General features: G+C 34.4%; 1 protein-coding gene across 5 annotated transcripts in view; it reads right to left on the reverse strand.

Moving 5' to 3' along the window:
* DMXL2 (Dmx like 2) overlaps nucleotides 1–15,765 on the reverse strand; it is a 55,321-nt gene that overhangs the window by 23,503 nt on the left and 16,053 nt on the right. For 4 of the 5 annotated variants that reach the window (XM_048060119.2, XM_048060116.2, XM_048060118.2 and 1 more), the window contains exons 9-22: nucleotides 15,053–15,227; nucleotides 13,946–14,182; nucleotides 12,434–12,711; nucleotides 11,556–12,252; nucleotides 10,236–10,357; nucleotides 9,083–9,172; nucleotides 6,972–7,089; nucleotides 6,124–6,243; nucleotides 5,506–5,733; nucleotides 3,055–4,734; nucleotides 2,662–2,772; nucleotides 1,740–1,909; nucleotides 344–441; nucleotides 22–187 (exon numbers count right to left, since the gene is read on the reverse strand). In XM_048060119.2, coding sequence (XP_047916076.2) covers nucleotides 22–187; nucleotides 344–441; nucleotides 1,740–1,909; nucleotides 2,662–2,772; nucleotides 3,055–4,734; nucleotides 5,506–5,733; nucleotides 6,124–6,243; nucleotides 6,972–7,089; nucleotides 9,083–9,172; nucleotides 10,236–10,357; nucleotides 11,556–12,252; nucleotides 12,434–12,711; nucleotides 13,946–14,182; nucleotides 15,053–15,227 — 4,290 coding nt within the window. The remainder of the gene's footprint in view (nucleotides 1–21; nucleotides 188–343; nucleotides 442–1,739; nucleotides 1,910–2,661; nucleotides 2,773–3,054; nucleotides 4,735–5,505; nucleotides 5,734–6,123; nucleotides 6,244–6,971; nucleotides 7,090–9,082; nucleotides 9,173–10,235; nucleotides 10,358–11,555; nucleotides 12,253–12,433; nucleotides 12,712–13,945; nucleotides 14,183–15,052; nucleotides 15,228–15,765) is intronic. The other variant, XM_048060117.2, reaches the window with a different exon arrangement.

Raw genomic sequence — 15,765 nt, forward strand, 5'->3', positions numbered from 1 at the left:
TAATTTCTCAAAAGCTAATACCTCTATAGCATCTTTCAGTGAACCTGCTAGCAAGAAAAATGCAGCTGATTGTTCGAAGCGTTGTTTTCCCAACAAAGCAAAAGCATTTTTTAAAGCAGCTTTTCGCCATCTGTCTTCACTGAAGTTGTGGCTGAAAAAGGCAGTCATCTTTTCATCGTGCTGGGACCTGCATAAAGAAATGCAATATATACAACTTCTTATTATACAACCTTAGGATACAATCAATTGAACAACACCAATTAAACTCTAATCCTGAATGAGTTCTGTTTTGCATTCCTGGTTCAATTATGATTTAATCAAACTTACAGTTAGTAGAACTCACCTAAACAGACCCCACACCACTGCCTTTTTCTTCATAGCAAGATAAAAAAGTGCAGCATCTAAGGCATCATTGTTCCTCTGGAATGAAGCTTTTGCAACCTATAGTAAGCAAAATCTAGTATTATTACTGCAAATATAAAACTTGCTTTTAGCATAAGAACATATGTTCTCTGTCAGAGAGGATGGTCTGGGCGACCGCATTATTTATATAAAGCAACAATAATTTCTTTCAGAATGTTTTGCAGAAAGTAATTTTTTGATAGGTGACAGTTCATTACATAGTTAATGTTCTTAAGGTTCAGAAAAACAGCACTACTGCAGATATTAACACCCCCCCATCACTACAGTGGGACATTACAACTGTGAAAATAAAAATCTTTTCCTCAAAAGTGTTACAGTGACTTATACTATTAGGTCAAGTTCCTCTTGCAATTCATTATTTACATATTTGTAAGCTAATACAAGTATTTCTTTAATGACCATTTTTTTTTCCCCTGTATAGGACTCAGTGATGTAATTGCATTAGATTTAGAGGACTAGAACAATTAAGTTTTGCTCCTGGATTCATCGAATATCCTGTAACACTAAAATAAATTATTTTTACTACCTCTGAAATATAGTAAACTATGAAGTTCCACAAACAATTCAAAGAGTACATTAATTGTTGTAATTCAGAGCAAAGACTAGTAATAAATCAAATCCATCAAACTTGTTAAGAAAGCTGAAAATCTTATTAAATTAAGAATTTAAATCTCTTGGATACCTACGGGAAACATTTTAAAATAATATCTAAAAAATATACTGCATTTTATCTATTATTACAGCTCCCATAAAAAACTCTGCATGAAAATAGGATTTGATGTTATTTTGGTTTTATATAATATAGGTGTATATTTCTATAAAACACTATTTTTGGGACTCTCCAGAAAGGAGTAAAACCTGCACTTATTTTCTGCTCAGGCCTTTTATGCTGTATACTATTTTATTATCAAAACCAACAGAATTGACAAGAGGATTTTTTATGTATTTTTTTCTTGAATAATACTTTTTAAAATGATTATTTCTTAAATAAGACCCAGTATTGAATAATTTCCTGTTTCATCAATAGATATATGCTGTCACATATATCTGAAGAAGGATTCTTCTTAAAATAGAGTAATATAATCTTAAACATACTGTGAAATGAAATGGCTTTCCTAACTCAAATGTGGTAAATCAGAACTGCCAACATTATCTGACAGTACTAATGTTTCGGTGCTGGATGTGGAAAAAAAACCACAAAACTGTTAAAATAGTAGCTGGGCTGGAGTGCAAAGGGATCTCCTCTACACAAGTCTTCCTAAGTATCTGTTAGAGCATAACAGCACATAACTATATTTGTAAGCAATAAAAGATACCTTTTCAATACACCTTCGGAGTGTGTTGATATTCCTGACCCACCAACCTATACCCATAGCTCTTAATTCAGACCACTGTGGGTCTCCCTTCTGGATAGCTGGAATCATGTTGATCAACTCCTCCTCAGCCTCAGAATGAAAAGCCCATGCAAAATGGCAAGTAGACAGGCCTAAACAATAACATAATAAATTTCAGAAAATTAAAACTTGTTAATAAACAAATGGAATATGTCAGAGGCAAAGTGGGATTTTTGCAAAGAGTGTTGGTAGATGTGAGAGGGACTGTTTGTCACAACCGTTCAAGGAGCAGTCGAAGCATCTTTTTTCTTTCTCTCTTTGAAATGTATGTTTCTCTTTGGTGCTTCCTCCATTCCTTTCCAGCACCCTGTTCATATACGTTCTTGAGTTTCGTATGGTGTTAGAAGCAAAAATATGTTATCTCAGAGACAGACCCATCCTGGCCCAGAAACCTTTCTGTATGCTCTTGAGGCAGTAATTGTTTTTCTTTCCTGTATTTCACAACAGCATTTACTCAGAGCAAGAAAAAAACCTGCTGTGATGAAAATAATAAAATTATCTTAGAGGGAAGATAAGAAATGTATTTCTGTAAAGCAAACCCTTCAGTCCTCCAGCAGAAACAATGTAAAATATGATACAATTTGTATGTTATCTGGTTGGGGAAATTATTCATGCTCAAACTGAATGGCACAGAATCTCTCTTCTATTCTAGAGCTTTACATTTTTGTCTGTTCACAGTGCATGCAGGGAAGCATATACTTTGCAAGACAAGGGCCTTAATGGATCAGGTGTCATCTAAAATTAATATGGAGATAATAAAAGTATCACAATATAAATCAAATATTATCAGGTCCTGTCAGCTCAACTGGATAAAATGAAAGTAATGCCACATTTCAAGAATTACCTTGGTGAAGTAGCTGTACTCGATACAGAGGTGGTAGTGATGTCAGAAGGCAGGTGTGCAAGCGCATAGCCAACAAATATCGTAAGCCACATTCATCTAAAGTATCTCTTCCTGTAAAATACAAAATACTGACTTTAGAATATGGAGATGACTACATGGGCATATATATGACTATGCAGCATGTAAGGAATGTATGTTTCTAAATTTGCTGTTTGCGATGAAGTTATTATGCTTGAAATACAGAGATTTATAAAGTGGTTTTTGCTCTACTGTATCTAATATGAATAACTGACACTAGCTTTCAGCTTTTTTAACCCCAAAATACTCAAGGAGTAAGTTTGCCTTAGCTGGGAAGAGCAAGAATGTTAATTTAATAATATGCTTGTTACTAACCTGAGTAATTCTTATCTCTGTTCTCATCTAGTTCAGTGCTTGTTGTTGCCACAGTGTCTGCCAAAGCTACGAGGAACATCTGCTCTAGTCGAGTGAGGCCTGGCAGACTTGAGTGCATCAGGTGACTTGAAAGGACACTGGCATGTTCTCGGCCAAAGTAAGTCGGACCATACTGTGAGAGATTAATAACTTTGGATTTACTCTCCCTCTTTTCAGGCTCGAAATCAATAAAGTCATCAGTTGTAACAGGCTGAATCTGGAATAGATCCGAGTACTGATCCTCTGTTTTTCTTTTAGCATGATCTTCAGACCCCTGAGGTATTTTAGAAGTTTCTTCAGAAACATAAGTGGCATCTTGATCTGCAGCAAGCAGAGCATAAAGTGGCAGTGGGGGAATGGAATCTATCTCTGTGTAGTCTCGAGTACCATCTTTTCCAGCTGTGATGGTATCCTTTGCAGTACTACCACTTACACTAATGGTGCGAGAAAGATGGCGTTTAGGACCAGTTCCTTCTCCAGCGTCTGTGTCTTTAACTATTGCGACTTCTCCTGCAATACATTTAACTAAATGTGACAGAATGGCTTTGGCTCGGCGAACTTTACCCAGATCCATAAGTTCTAATAGCTGGGTTGGATGATACTGAGGGAGAGTAGGTGAAAGAACATGAGCAGCTTCAAAAAGGCCTCCATCTTGAATTACAGTTGGAGTGCCAAAAACATCATCCACAATACCTGCCCCATCAATTACACTGGTCTTCTTTGCTATCAAGCTTGCTTTGAGTGGATCTTGAGTTGCTGGGTCTTCAGTAGTGAAAACATCACTTTCACCATCACCAAACTTGACAGCGTGTTTCCACTGTGCATAAACATGCATTTCACAGTCCATTCCCACCACCAGTATACCATCTCTCACCCATGAGAGAGAAACAGGCAGTGAAGGAGTGCCATCTACAGATGATACCAAATCAATCGATCTAAGCAACACCCACTTTGACTTTATACCTTGTTTTATGCTTCCACCTAGTGGTAAAGTAATGACAGCTACACCCTCTTTGCTGCTTGTTTGATCTGTTACAATTCCTGAAAGTCTTCCGTACATGAAGATGTTAGCACCAACTCCAACTGTCAAAATATGTGAACCATCTTCTTTTGATACCCAATCCAAATGCACCAAATGCTTGATACTGGGCACCAGGTATTTGTCTTTATTCAAAAATGCATCTGATTTACTGTAAACAAATAAATTACTATCTACACTGACCCTTGAATCAAGTACACTTCCAACCCTAACTAAATCATCCAGATGAATTGTCTGTTCCAAAACCCATTCTGATCCTCCTGTAGACTCACACTCAAGTATACAAACATGCATGGAAAATTCTTTTGAAACAAAACCGTTATGCTGTACAGGTTGTTTGTATGCTACTGCAAGACGTCCTGTGTAAGAACAGCTAACGGCAACTGGCCTTCCTACTATGGTGACTGTACTGCTGTTGTCTGCTCCTTCATCATTCATTAAAGGCCATTTTCTCCAATGGTATCTTTCCCTTTCTTCATTTTTGCTGTTCAGGTCTTTCTCTATAGTACATCTCCAGAATCGCACTCTGTCGTCTGAACATGATGTTACTATCAAATAAGGTGCAAGGCAGACTGGATATATTGATGAAGAGCTCAAATGACCTGAAGTCAGAACAAACATTTAGTATCAGTAATAAAAGTCAAATACCTATATGAGACAGACACAACATTGTAACTACTAATAGAGAACTTTTCAATTTGGTATGTGGTTTTTTTTTTTCTTTCTTTTTTTTTTTTTGTAATTTGGAGCTGGGTAAGGGCAAATGTTTTAAGACTGATAACAGTCTTAACAGTTTAGATATTAATCATCTGCAGTTCTGGTCACTATTCAAGGAAAATAAACTTGAACTAAACTAATTCTGAAAAGGATTGTTAGAATAATAAAGAAATACAAAGCTTTAATCAGATGCAATAAGGGAAATTAAGATTAGGCTTGTGTAGCCTACCAAAATGAAACCTAAGAGGGGCACTTAAGAATATTATGAGAGACACAGAGACAAACAGACAGAAGTAGACGGGGTAAGTACAACAAGTTAACAGAAAAAAAAAGCATCATATACTCATCAGATTAATGTTGGCAGGTGAACAAGTGGGTATAAATTGATCATAAATAAAGACTAGAAGTTAAGTTTCCAGTCATTAAAGCAGTAAGTTTCACAAAAAGCTTTTCTATGAGGACTTGATACAATTAAGAAAGGAGTGATTTGCAAAATGCACATTTTTGATTTGAGAGACATAGACATGGATTTGAGAGCGCCTGTTTAGTCCCATGTTGCCTGTATCAGTTAATCAAGAGAGTGATAGGCTGAGAATATACTAGCTTATGAACTAGCAGATAAATTAGTGGATTAATTAGAAAAAAGTTAAATTTACCTGCTGAAGGAGTTGCTCTTATTACTTCTACACCAACAGGAAGATCCAGTGGTTGGCTGTATACAAGTCTGGAGCTCAGAATGAGCTTACTAGCAGTCTGAAGATTAGCGATTGATGAAGATCGTGGAATGGGACTTACGCCAGGTGATATATCTGGAGAAGAATCTACAGTCTTCTGTTCAGGTACACTAAGCTTATTCTCTGATAAAGTAGTTTCAGTGGTTTTTGCTATATAAAAGAAAAATCATTGCAAACAGTGTTAAAATGTTTGTATGTGAGGACAAAGCATAAACATGCTATAATCGGATGTTTTTCTTAGCATTGCTTCAGTTATGCAGAAAATAATTATATCGTGTATTGGCTGCTTAGTTTTACTGCAAATAATTTTATGCTATTTTTATGCATTTTTAAGATATCCATAGTATTCTGAAATACTGAGAGTTTAAAATAAAGAATCCAATGCTTAAGTCAAATTTTCATATTGTCATAGCTATAGAATGCAACCCATATTTGCAAGAAACCTTACTCCTTCTATTGCTTCTAGAACACCAAGCCTCAAATTTTTGTCATGTTACTTAAATGTTCATCTCCAAGAAAATACAATACTCACTCACTCACCTAAACAGGCTTGCACAGATTTGAGATGAAGATGCCACATCTGAAGAACAGAACAGCCATTACTATCTTTTTCAATTACTACTAGGTAGAACTTTTCTGAAAAAGGCGGTGGACGATACCCTGTAATTTAAACACATTACCATAATCATGAAGTTTACATTCAACAATTGATAAAAACTGATACTAAAAAAATATTTTTTCCTCTTTGAAATTGTTTGATTACAAAACAAAATACTCAAACGGTACTATTAATAACATTTCAATCAATATTTAGTTTGTTCAGAGCTATAGAAGACTTAGTAAAATAGAGACTGACTTACAGCCAACCTGAGTATTAATGACAAATCTAACTTATTAGATGTATTTGCCTTCCTAACCAATTTGAACTGCTCTGCTAGATTATAAAACAGTTTTCTCACAGTGCTTGCTTCCTTCCTTTTTTTTTTTTTTTTTTTTAAACTTTTAAGTCTAGTACCAAATTCCCCAGTTACTTTCTAGGATAAAAGGGAAAGTCAAGACATATGCACCTTATCACCTGGAACAACATATTAATTCAGGAAACACGCTTCTAGTCTACTTTGTACACATCTTTAAAATATAACACAAAGCATTTTGAAAAATAGACCTTGTCATACAAGTTAAAATATTTCACTGTAGGCAAATTAGAATAGTTTTATTTAATACCATTACCATGTAGACAATGATTTATATGAGCAATGTGAATCAGCCATTTCAGTGAATTCAATATATTCTCATTAAAAATGAATCTAGTAGATGTCTGCTAGATTTCAGTATTCTTTAAGAACAGTTTTGGTACCTACTTCATAGTAGTTATTCTTATACTATACCTTGTGATGGCTGGAAAAATATCTCAGTTTCCTTCCCTTCTACATCTTCCTTTTGTGGTTTGTATCCCAAAATGAAGTCTTCTTGAAAGACATGAAGTAATTGTGTGTTTGAGCCACACTGTAAAATCAAGCAGTAGTTATGCTTTCAGAATGGTATAACAACATTTTTTACAAACATAATTATTTTTTTGTACAATCTAACTATCGATTGAGGATAACTTTCTTTTATAATGCTGAAAACGATCTTAATACATCAGAAAAACAGAACAATTTCATCTCTTACATTAAGAACAGCATGTTCTAGAACCTATTGTGTATATATTCCAACAGTTTCAATGAAATCTACCATACTAGACTAATCTGTAATATTTTTGCTGAAGCTAATGACAGATTATTATTATTTTTATTATTATTTATTTTAGGTATCGAATAAAGGACTGTGGCAACAACTCTTAGACTTCTATCAATTTTCAGTGGAAAGATGACTGCAATGCACTGAGAAATCTGCTAAAAAAAAAATAAAAGGAAGAAACTGCTGATACTCCTTCTCTTATAACTCAACAGCTGTTCCTCCTGACAGCAACAGACCTCTTTTCAGTACCTCCACCCCTCTACAAAGGAGGCTGCTGGCAGTGAAATCCATTTCTGCAGACAAGGAAAATGTGTCCCCCAAAGACAGCGACAGCAAAGTTTTCATGTTCTTGAACACATTTTTTTCCAGAGAAGCATGGAGAGGCATCTTCCTTCACACAGGTATTTTTGAAATCCTACCAGGATGAAATTGGCAAAAGCTGACTGACTCAATATAAAATGTGGGTTTTTTTAGAGCTTCAGCAGGTGCTATGGGGATAAAGGAGGTAGTGAGAGGATGCATGAATGACATTGGTATTATGGGAAAGTCTTTGGTCACCATCATGATTGGGATGCCCTCTAAGGAAACTGGATTCAGTGTTTTCTTGTAGAAGAGAGAGGGCTTCTTCCTGACTCCAGAGCTTGCAGCCCTTTTGAATCTTTGCAGGCTGTTTCTTCACATCCAAAGCTCCTCCTAGTCTCAGCCTCCCGAATTGATACATTGATTTCTACATTCATTTAAAAAAAAATTGGATACTGAAAAATAATAACCCAACTAACTTATTTACCATTTCTGTAGAAGTTGGTAAGGTCCACAAATATTAATTAAGCTTTATACTAGGACATTAGAGGCTTGAAAGTATGACTAAGGAGCTAAAACACATAGAAAACATAAAAGACACCCAGGATGTCTTGCTATTGCCTTTCCCACAACATAGGTCTTATGTAGAAGACTGTTTCTTACCTCATAAGCTATTCCCTGTACTCCTCATGTCAAGTCATAAAATAATCTATAAAAATTCTAAAAAATATTTTGAAAACTTGAACTTAAAATTGAAGGTCCTATGTGATTAATACTTACAAGACAAAAAAAACCATCGTCAAATAGAGAAGTACTTCTTTGTATATATCAAAAATGTCTATATGTCTAAGTAAAAAATGGTAAAATAAATTATTTTCCCAGGCTGCAACCTAACAGAAAACAGCACTGGAACTTGCAAGATAAAAATAACAATACGAACTAAATTTGATAGTACTACCATTCAATCAATTCATTGATTGAAACATGTAGCTATATTAGTTAACAGGTAAAAGTGTGTCTTATGAGAAAGACACAAAATTGTAAGTCATACAAGGCTATTATTACCACATTTTGGAAGACTTAAGTTGTAGTTTTTATTTTTTGTTGTTGGTGGTGGTCTTTTTGTTTGTTTGGGTTTCTGGAGGCAGTTGTTTTTTTTTTTTTCTTTCTTTAAATTACGATGGGTGTAAAGCAGTATTCAGTCAAGTTTATTTTAAACAATATTTATGCCTAGAAAATATTGTTACGCTCTATAACAACAGGCTTTGAGCTCCTAACAACTATAAGTTGTCTCACAAATACATTCAAGGCATCTCAACATTCACAAAAATTCAAGGCAGTCATTATCACCATAGAGAAATGTCCTCTCTTTTCTGTATTTTCAACAGATTAGGTTAATCAGCAACAAAGCTATTAAACAGTTTTATGTGATACCCTAAAGAATTAACCATTTATTTACTTTGTTAGTTATTGCATCAAGTTCAATAATGCACCCTGGTCGAGCAGTAGATTGTTGGCTCACAATGTTAAACACTTCCCCAATAAGTTTCTGAAACAGAGGAAAATGGGATGAGTTAGCATATTTTTTCTTCAGACAGAAGGAAATTGCAATCATTTACAATAAACTGATGCTATAATTTTCCTTGTTGCTGTAAATAGTAATAGGCTTCTCCCTGTTGTCATTTTGGCAGTTATGAATAATGCACTCGTCAGGACATTTGCACTGTTTTGAGTCTGCAGCTATTCATGGGGATAACATACCAATTTACATAGAAAGTAAATGTTTATTTAAAGACTTATCTTTTCATAATAACATAACAGTATAGGTACTATGAGAAACTCAAATACACTGCTTCACTTTTGTTTAAAGCTTCAGGTTTTGTCACAACACAGAAATAAATAAAAAAAAAATCAATACAGCTTATATATAAATGGAATGTACTATTGATCTTTGCTGGACCATTCACAGTCATTGCTCCTGTAACAGGTTCCTCAGACTGATCTGAATACTGACAAGCTATAGCTTGCAGGATAGCTTAAAAAATAACAGAAGAATGGAAAAATGAAAAATGTGCTTATTTATACAGTAACGGTTACAAAGCCAGATTTTACTTTGCTCAGCCATAGAAATGAAACATAACAAAAGAACAGAAAGAATAGACTACAGCAGAAAAAATAAGAGCCAATATTACCCTTAGCAATAACCTGCCCTGACTCCCTCCTATCCCATCATCTCTGTCCTCCCTCATATACACACCCTAGTGTGTAAGTGTATACACCCTAGTCTTTCTCTTCTATCTTCACCTGCCCACTTGCTCCTGACTCCCCTCTTCCGAGAAGACAAAGAAAAAAATCCCATTTTTTACTTTCACCACATACTGCAAATTGGGGAAACTTCTCAGGGATCTTTTGTTTCAGTTCAGCCACTTTTAGTAGTAATATCCACATTACTGTCTGCTAATGTTTACAGACATCTGCAAAACATGTAATTATACAAGCTAATATACAGACATGAGGAAAGAAGAAAAATCACTGGAGAGGGAAAAAAAAAGTTTAAAAGTTACATTAACTTTTATTTTAAAACTTTCAAGCCATTGCTACATAAAACTTACAGATGATTCAGGGTCAGATAGTTCATCTAGAAGTTTTCTTGCATCTACAACAGCTTGATAAAGTCTCAGGTTTTTGCCATCAGATGCAACAAAACAAGCACTAGCAGAGTTGCAGTATGTACCTACAGAAAACACAAAAATACTTTATAGTTAAAGAAAAAAATTGCATGAAATAGTATCACGTAGTCAATTATAATCCACTTCACAATATCTGAATGTTTCTAACAATGACTGTCATAAAATACTGAAGCACAAATACCCCAAGAAATTATGTGCATTAAAACAAAGTTATTTAGACTTTGAAATAACTTTCTGCTCATTTATGTAACTAAAACTCCTCATAAACATTGAATAACCTAAGCAGAATTCATTATTGTTTATAACCATTGTTCACACATGCAAAAAACAATATATAGTACACCTAAAAGAATGCTGCCTTTCTTTAAAATGATTACATTCTCTTCACTGTCACCTCCAAGGGAGGTGTTTGGAACTTGAGCTTAGGGACTCTAGCTTCCCTGGGTTCTTGGAGATGATTTAGAGTAGGAATCCAAGGTAAACTGTTTAGAATAGCTCCATTGTGGGATTGAGACAGCATAGAACATTAGTATGTGAGCAAAGGGATTTTTTTTTTAATTTTTAAATCAAAGAGCACTTTGAAAAAGCACATTTTAAAGCACATTTTAGATTTCTGAGGTTGCACAACATCTTTGACATCCATTTAAAAATTGCAAAGGTCAGATTGGCCTTAGTATAATAAAATATCCTGGCACTGTTAGTATAAAACTTAATAATGTGATATTCACAACACAATTTACATTTTAGTATTGTACACAACAACTACTACAACATCTTTATAAATAAAAAATAAGTATCTGAGTGGCTTAATAGATTAACATTTCTAGAAATTTTTCAATCAAGTGGTCCAATCACTAGTTCTGTTCAATCCACTGCCTCCTGCAACTGTATGAGGCCAACAATCCAGATACCTATACCATGTCAATGCAGACAGCACTCTGCAAAGTTGCCTAAAGCACTGAGGAATGGGATCACCTTTTTCTGTTGTGAGACTGATTGCTACCTCACACAAAGAAGTTACTGCATGCCAGGTGATCCATGGTAACTACAATCTCTTAGCCCACATGAACTATGCTGTTTTAAAGTAGCTTAGTCTCAAATGAAGGAAGAATGTTCATTGGCACAATATAAAAAATTGCTGAAAAGTTAATATACTCCAAATACAACAGTAATTTATTTTGAAAAAATAGTTTTATGACCCCCAGTGTTAACTCTATATGGGATCATGCTAAGAATACTCACCAAGGCAATAGCTTGGAATAAGTGTTGGAAGCCAGGCTACATTAGAGAAAGCGGAGGTATGAAGAGAGTTAATTCTAGCCAACTCAGATACTCCTCCAGTGTACGACAAAGGTCCTATAGGGTCTACACGCCACAGAATCAGCTCGCTATAGATTGCATTTGGGTCATAGAATGTACGGGTTGCTGCATTTTTAAGTTGCTGCCTAGAAGAACCTTTCACATGTTTTATAGGATCCATTATTCTGTTTATTCTGTCAGAATCCTGAGAACTGTCTAATTCAGGAGTTAATAGAGCGTTGTGATGAGAAGATGTTAACAGTAACGGTAAAACAGAATGGCAAGCTAGATCATTAAGATGAAAACGGTGACCGCAGTACCTAAATTTATGTGAGACTGTTAGCACAGTAGTGAAAGCTGATTTATCAGCAAAAGTAACTGCCCACTGATTTAGAGAGCCATCTATATGTTTGGAAATCATCATCACTATGGGAGAAATTATATTCACATTTGTGCTGTTCTGAGCAAAGCCTGGTCCTTTACTTGCTAGGGTTTTCTCTGGAAAGTCCACTGTCTTCTGATGTACAGCATTACTGATATCTTTTAATAAGACAGGGCAAGCATACATCATAATATTTTTGCTAAGGGAACTAGCATCTCCTGAAGGAAATGCAACAGGAATCCTAGAAGAAAATGAAACCTGGAGGGGAAAAAAAAAAAAATTAGAATATAACAACCCAATGTAAGTCCAAATTAACGTCAACTGTTTCACAGGAATTAATTTAATTTCAAGTAATTCTGATGACCAGATTTAAATAGCAAGAACATAATGACTGTTCATTAAGATCATAAATAATAAAACAATTTCAAATATACGACACCTGAACTTGTCGAAAGATGCCTGGATTGTGTTCATCTAAATACTTCACATGCCACACCAAAAAGGTACCATCAATAGGATGGATAGTAAAAAGCATATCTGGATTTCTGTTCCATTCAGTTAGGAGCAACTCAATTTTCCGATCTAACAAAACTGTTGGAAGAGGCATGCGTAGGCCTGCTGGTAGAGATGTTCTGGGGCTTCCCTCTCTTTCTCCATCTTCATGTTCTGAAGAACCTGTTCCAGTCCCTGTCTCTGATTCTCTATCTACAGACAAGTCTGCAACAGAAAATAAGGTGTTTTTTTTTTTTTTCAAATTGCAAGTATTGTCCTACTACAGTTTCCACTCCAAACAACAATATTTTAAAATCTGTTAATAGTGCTATCTCATAAGAACATTCAGGCAAATTGAAGGTAGAAACATCTTTCATCTATTTGTACAACAGTGAGAGGCCCTGGCATTTGACTATTGACCCTAACTATGGAATACAAGTAATAATAAATACAACCATAAAAATTCAGACACTTAACATCAATTGTCTAAGATCATTTTGCTCAACTATACAAAAACAGGTATTTTATATGAATGCTGGCTCCAAATTAATGTCTTTTATTTATTTATTTGATTATTATGTAACATGGTATGTGACAAGTGATGAAGTAGTATGTATTGCATGTGCAGTAAGAATGATGACACGAGCAGGTCTTTGTCATAAATTGCATTGGTAACCTAGATTTTAAGAACCTAAACTTTATAAACGACTATAAATGTACATCAGTTTATTGTCTTTAATAGCTCTTACTGGTTTAAGTAGAAAGGCTTTTATTTTTACAAATTCTTAGATAATTCTTCATTCTTAACTTTGAGAAGACAAGGGAAGACATAAGTATTTCAAATTTTAAACAAACGGGATTTGTAATCTTTAATAAAATGGAAGGAATACATATACTGGCTAAGGTGATGCTCCTGAAGCAATGTTCAGTTCTTCTTATAGGGCATGTTTTTCATCTTTAATTTCAAAATATGTCTCTCTCTTCCTCATCCTTTGTGAACAGCTACAATTGGGATCATTGCGTGCTGCAAGGTTTAAGATGTAAAGCTTACCTCTACTGGAAAGAGTGCAGTTTCATTAAAATGGAGCTATGTCCAACCCTCCTTAAAGCTTGCCATCAATTCATGCCTCATTACTGTCCTGAGATTGTAAGGTGAATCAAGAGCAAGTCTTAGTCATAATTTCATAACTTTATGGAATAGCTCCAAAACGGAAATAAAGAACCAGAGCTACCTTTCTTTTTCAATGTGTTTATCATTACTGCATTCCAACAGAGAGTACAATCTTAAGTTTTTCATGCCACCAAATTATTACAGGAGCCAAAATTGCATCTATATCTATTTATTTTAGATTAGTAATATATTACTATTGTTTATAATGTGTTAAATAATTGCATTAATTATTGCACTACATAAATGTGTTTCAGAATAATTCTTGTGCTATAGATCAAGATTACTAACCATGATCTAATTTCATATGCAAACCTCTCTCTTTTTCTTCCATTTCTTCTTCCTCTTCAACCTCAACATCACCAAAATCTTGTTCTAGTTGTTGTTCAGAAAATTTTCTTAGATGCTGCATAAATACTTCAATGGATGATGTAAAATTAAATTCTTTATTATTCAACCAGTGAACAACAAAGCCTCCATTGCCTTCATCTATATTAAAAGCTGTTCCAGCCAAAACTGATGGGATATCTGTGGACAGTTGTAAACAAATCAAAAAGTTGTATCTTAAACCACGTATCTATTAAACACACACACATTTCTTGATTAAGACAATTAACTCACTTTTGGTAGAACAGACCTTGTGCCTGTATGTTTAGAAAAGGTAAGGTACAGATCAAGTTTCTACATATGTTTTGAGTAAAAAAATGAAAAAGAAAAAAAAAAGGAAAGACATTTTAGCATCAAGAAATAAAGTAAAATGATTCAAATGAGACTGGTAACTGAGATTCAACGGGTCTAATTGCTCAGTTTTCTAAGTCGCAGTGTTGTCATATCATTTACTGATTTTACACACAGGATTGTTTTTCAATCTCTTCTTTAAAATATTCTAAATTATTCTACAAAAAGCAGCTGTTTTCCTGCTAATAAAATCTGGTACAGCTTTTTTTTTTTCCCATTCACTTTATATTATGTAGGATGCAAGTAATCCATTCATCATATACTGTTTTCTCCCCAAATCAAGCATGAAGCAGACTTGAAACTAAGGTAGTGAAATTTCTTTTGCTTTCTGATGTGCAAAAATGAAATTATGGCTTTTAAAAATGCTGAAAGTCTTGGGCAACTGGCTATAGGTGACCCTGCTTAAGCAGGGGCATTGCACAAGATGACCTCCTTCAAAATACAACCAGTCTGACAGTCTGTGATTTCTGGAAAAAAAAAAAATCAGCTTGTTTTACAAAACTCTAAGCCAAATGACAGAATTGTGAAATAGCACTCTTCCTACAAATCCCTTCTATTCAATTAGGCAAAGCAAAGAACATGCACCTCAGCCCCCTTTATTTATTTTTTCCTTTTTGTGAAAATATATTATTAACAGTTTAATAAATAGTTCTATTTCACCTGTATTAGGGTTGATGCTTGCTGCTATATGGAAGTGACCAAGTGCATTTGCATGGTGTGAAATGTGACGCTGAACTTCATGAGTACCCTGTTGGTCTGGTAATACATCTGTGTGGGTAACAAGAACGGAAGATCTCCTTTGTCCTTTTCTCATATTTTTCAAATGGTGAATTGTCTGGTATAATTAGAAAAAATAATTTAAGAAATACTAAAAAAAAAAAAAGAAAAGATAAATGCATAGTTATGTAATTACTGTTTGTTCAGTTTTGTTTTTACATTGACATGTTTTCTTTTCCTGTAAATTTAATATACTTCACATGACCGCCACTGAAACTCATAGCCCTATAATATCACCTTTTGGAAATGTAATTATCAAATCAGATAACTAAAGTACTACAAGAGTTTATTTACTGCTTTTACTGTTATAACTACAGACTTTCAGACCCATTCAGAATGAAACCATCTTAATATTCCATATTAAACACCATCTCTTCCCAACACTATCAGTTAGCTATGGAAAATTTAGTCTCTTCCCAATGCTAATAATTAGCTACAGAAAAAGTAGTCATTTTAAAAACGTGGAGCCTGGGTGCAAAATTAGATGTCTCTGACTTCTTCAGTGATTAATAATAAACTTAACTCACATAAAATAATTCAGACTATTCTGTTATGCTTATAAGAACTACATATTAGACATAGTTCTAATATGTAAT

Source organism: Anser cygnoides, chromosome 11 (assembly GCF_040182565.1).
Source record: "Anser cygnoides isolate HZ-2024a breed goose chromosome 11, Taihu_goose_T2T_genome, whole genome shotgun sequence".
In the NCBI taxonomy this organism is placed as follows: domain Eukaryota; kingdom Metazoa; phylum Chordata; class Aves; order Anseriformes; family Anatidae; genus Anser; species Anser cygnoides.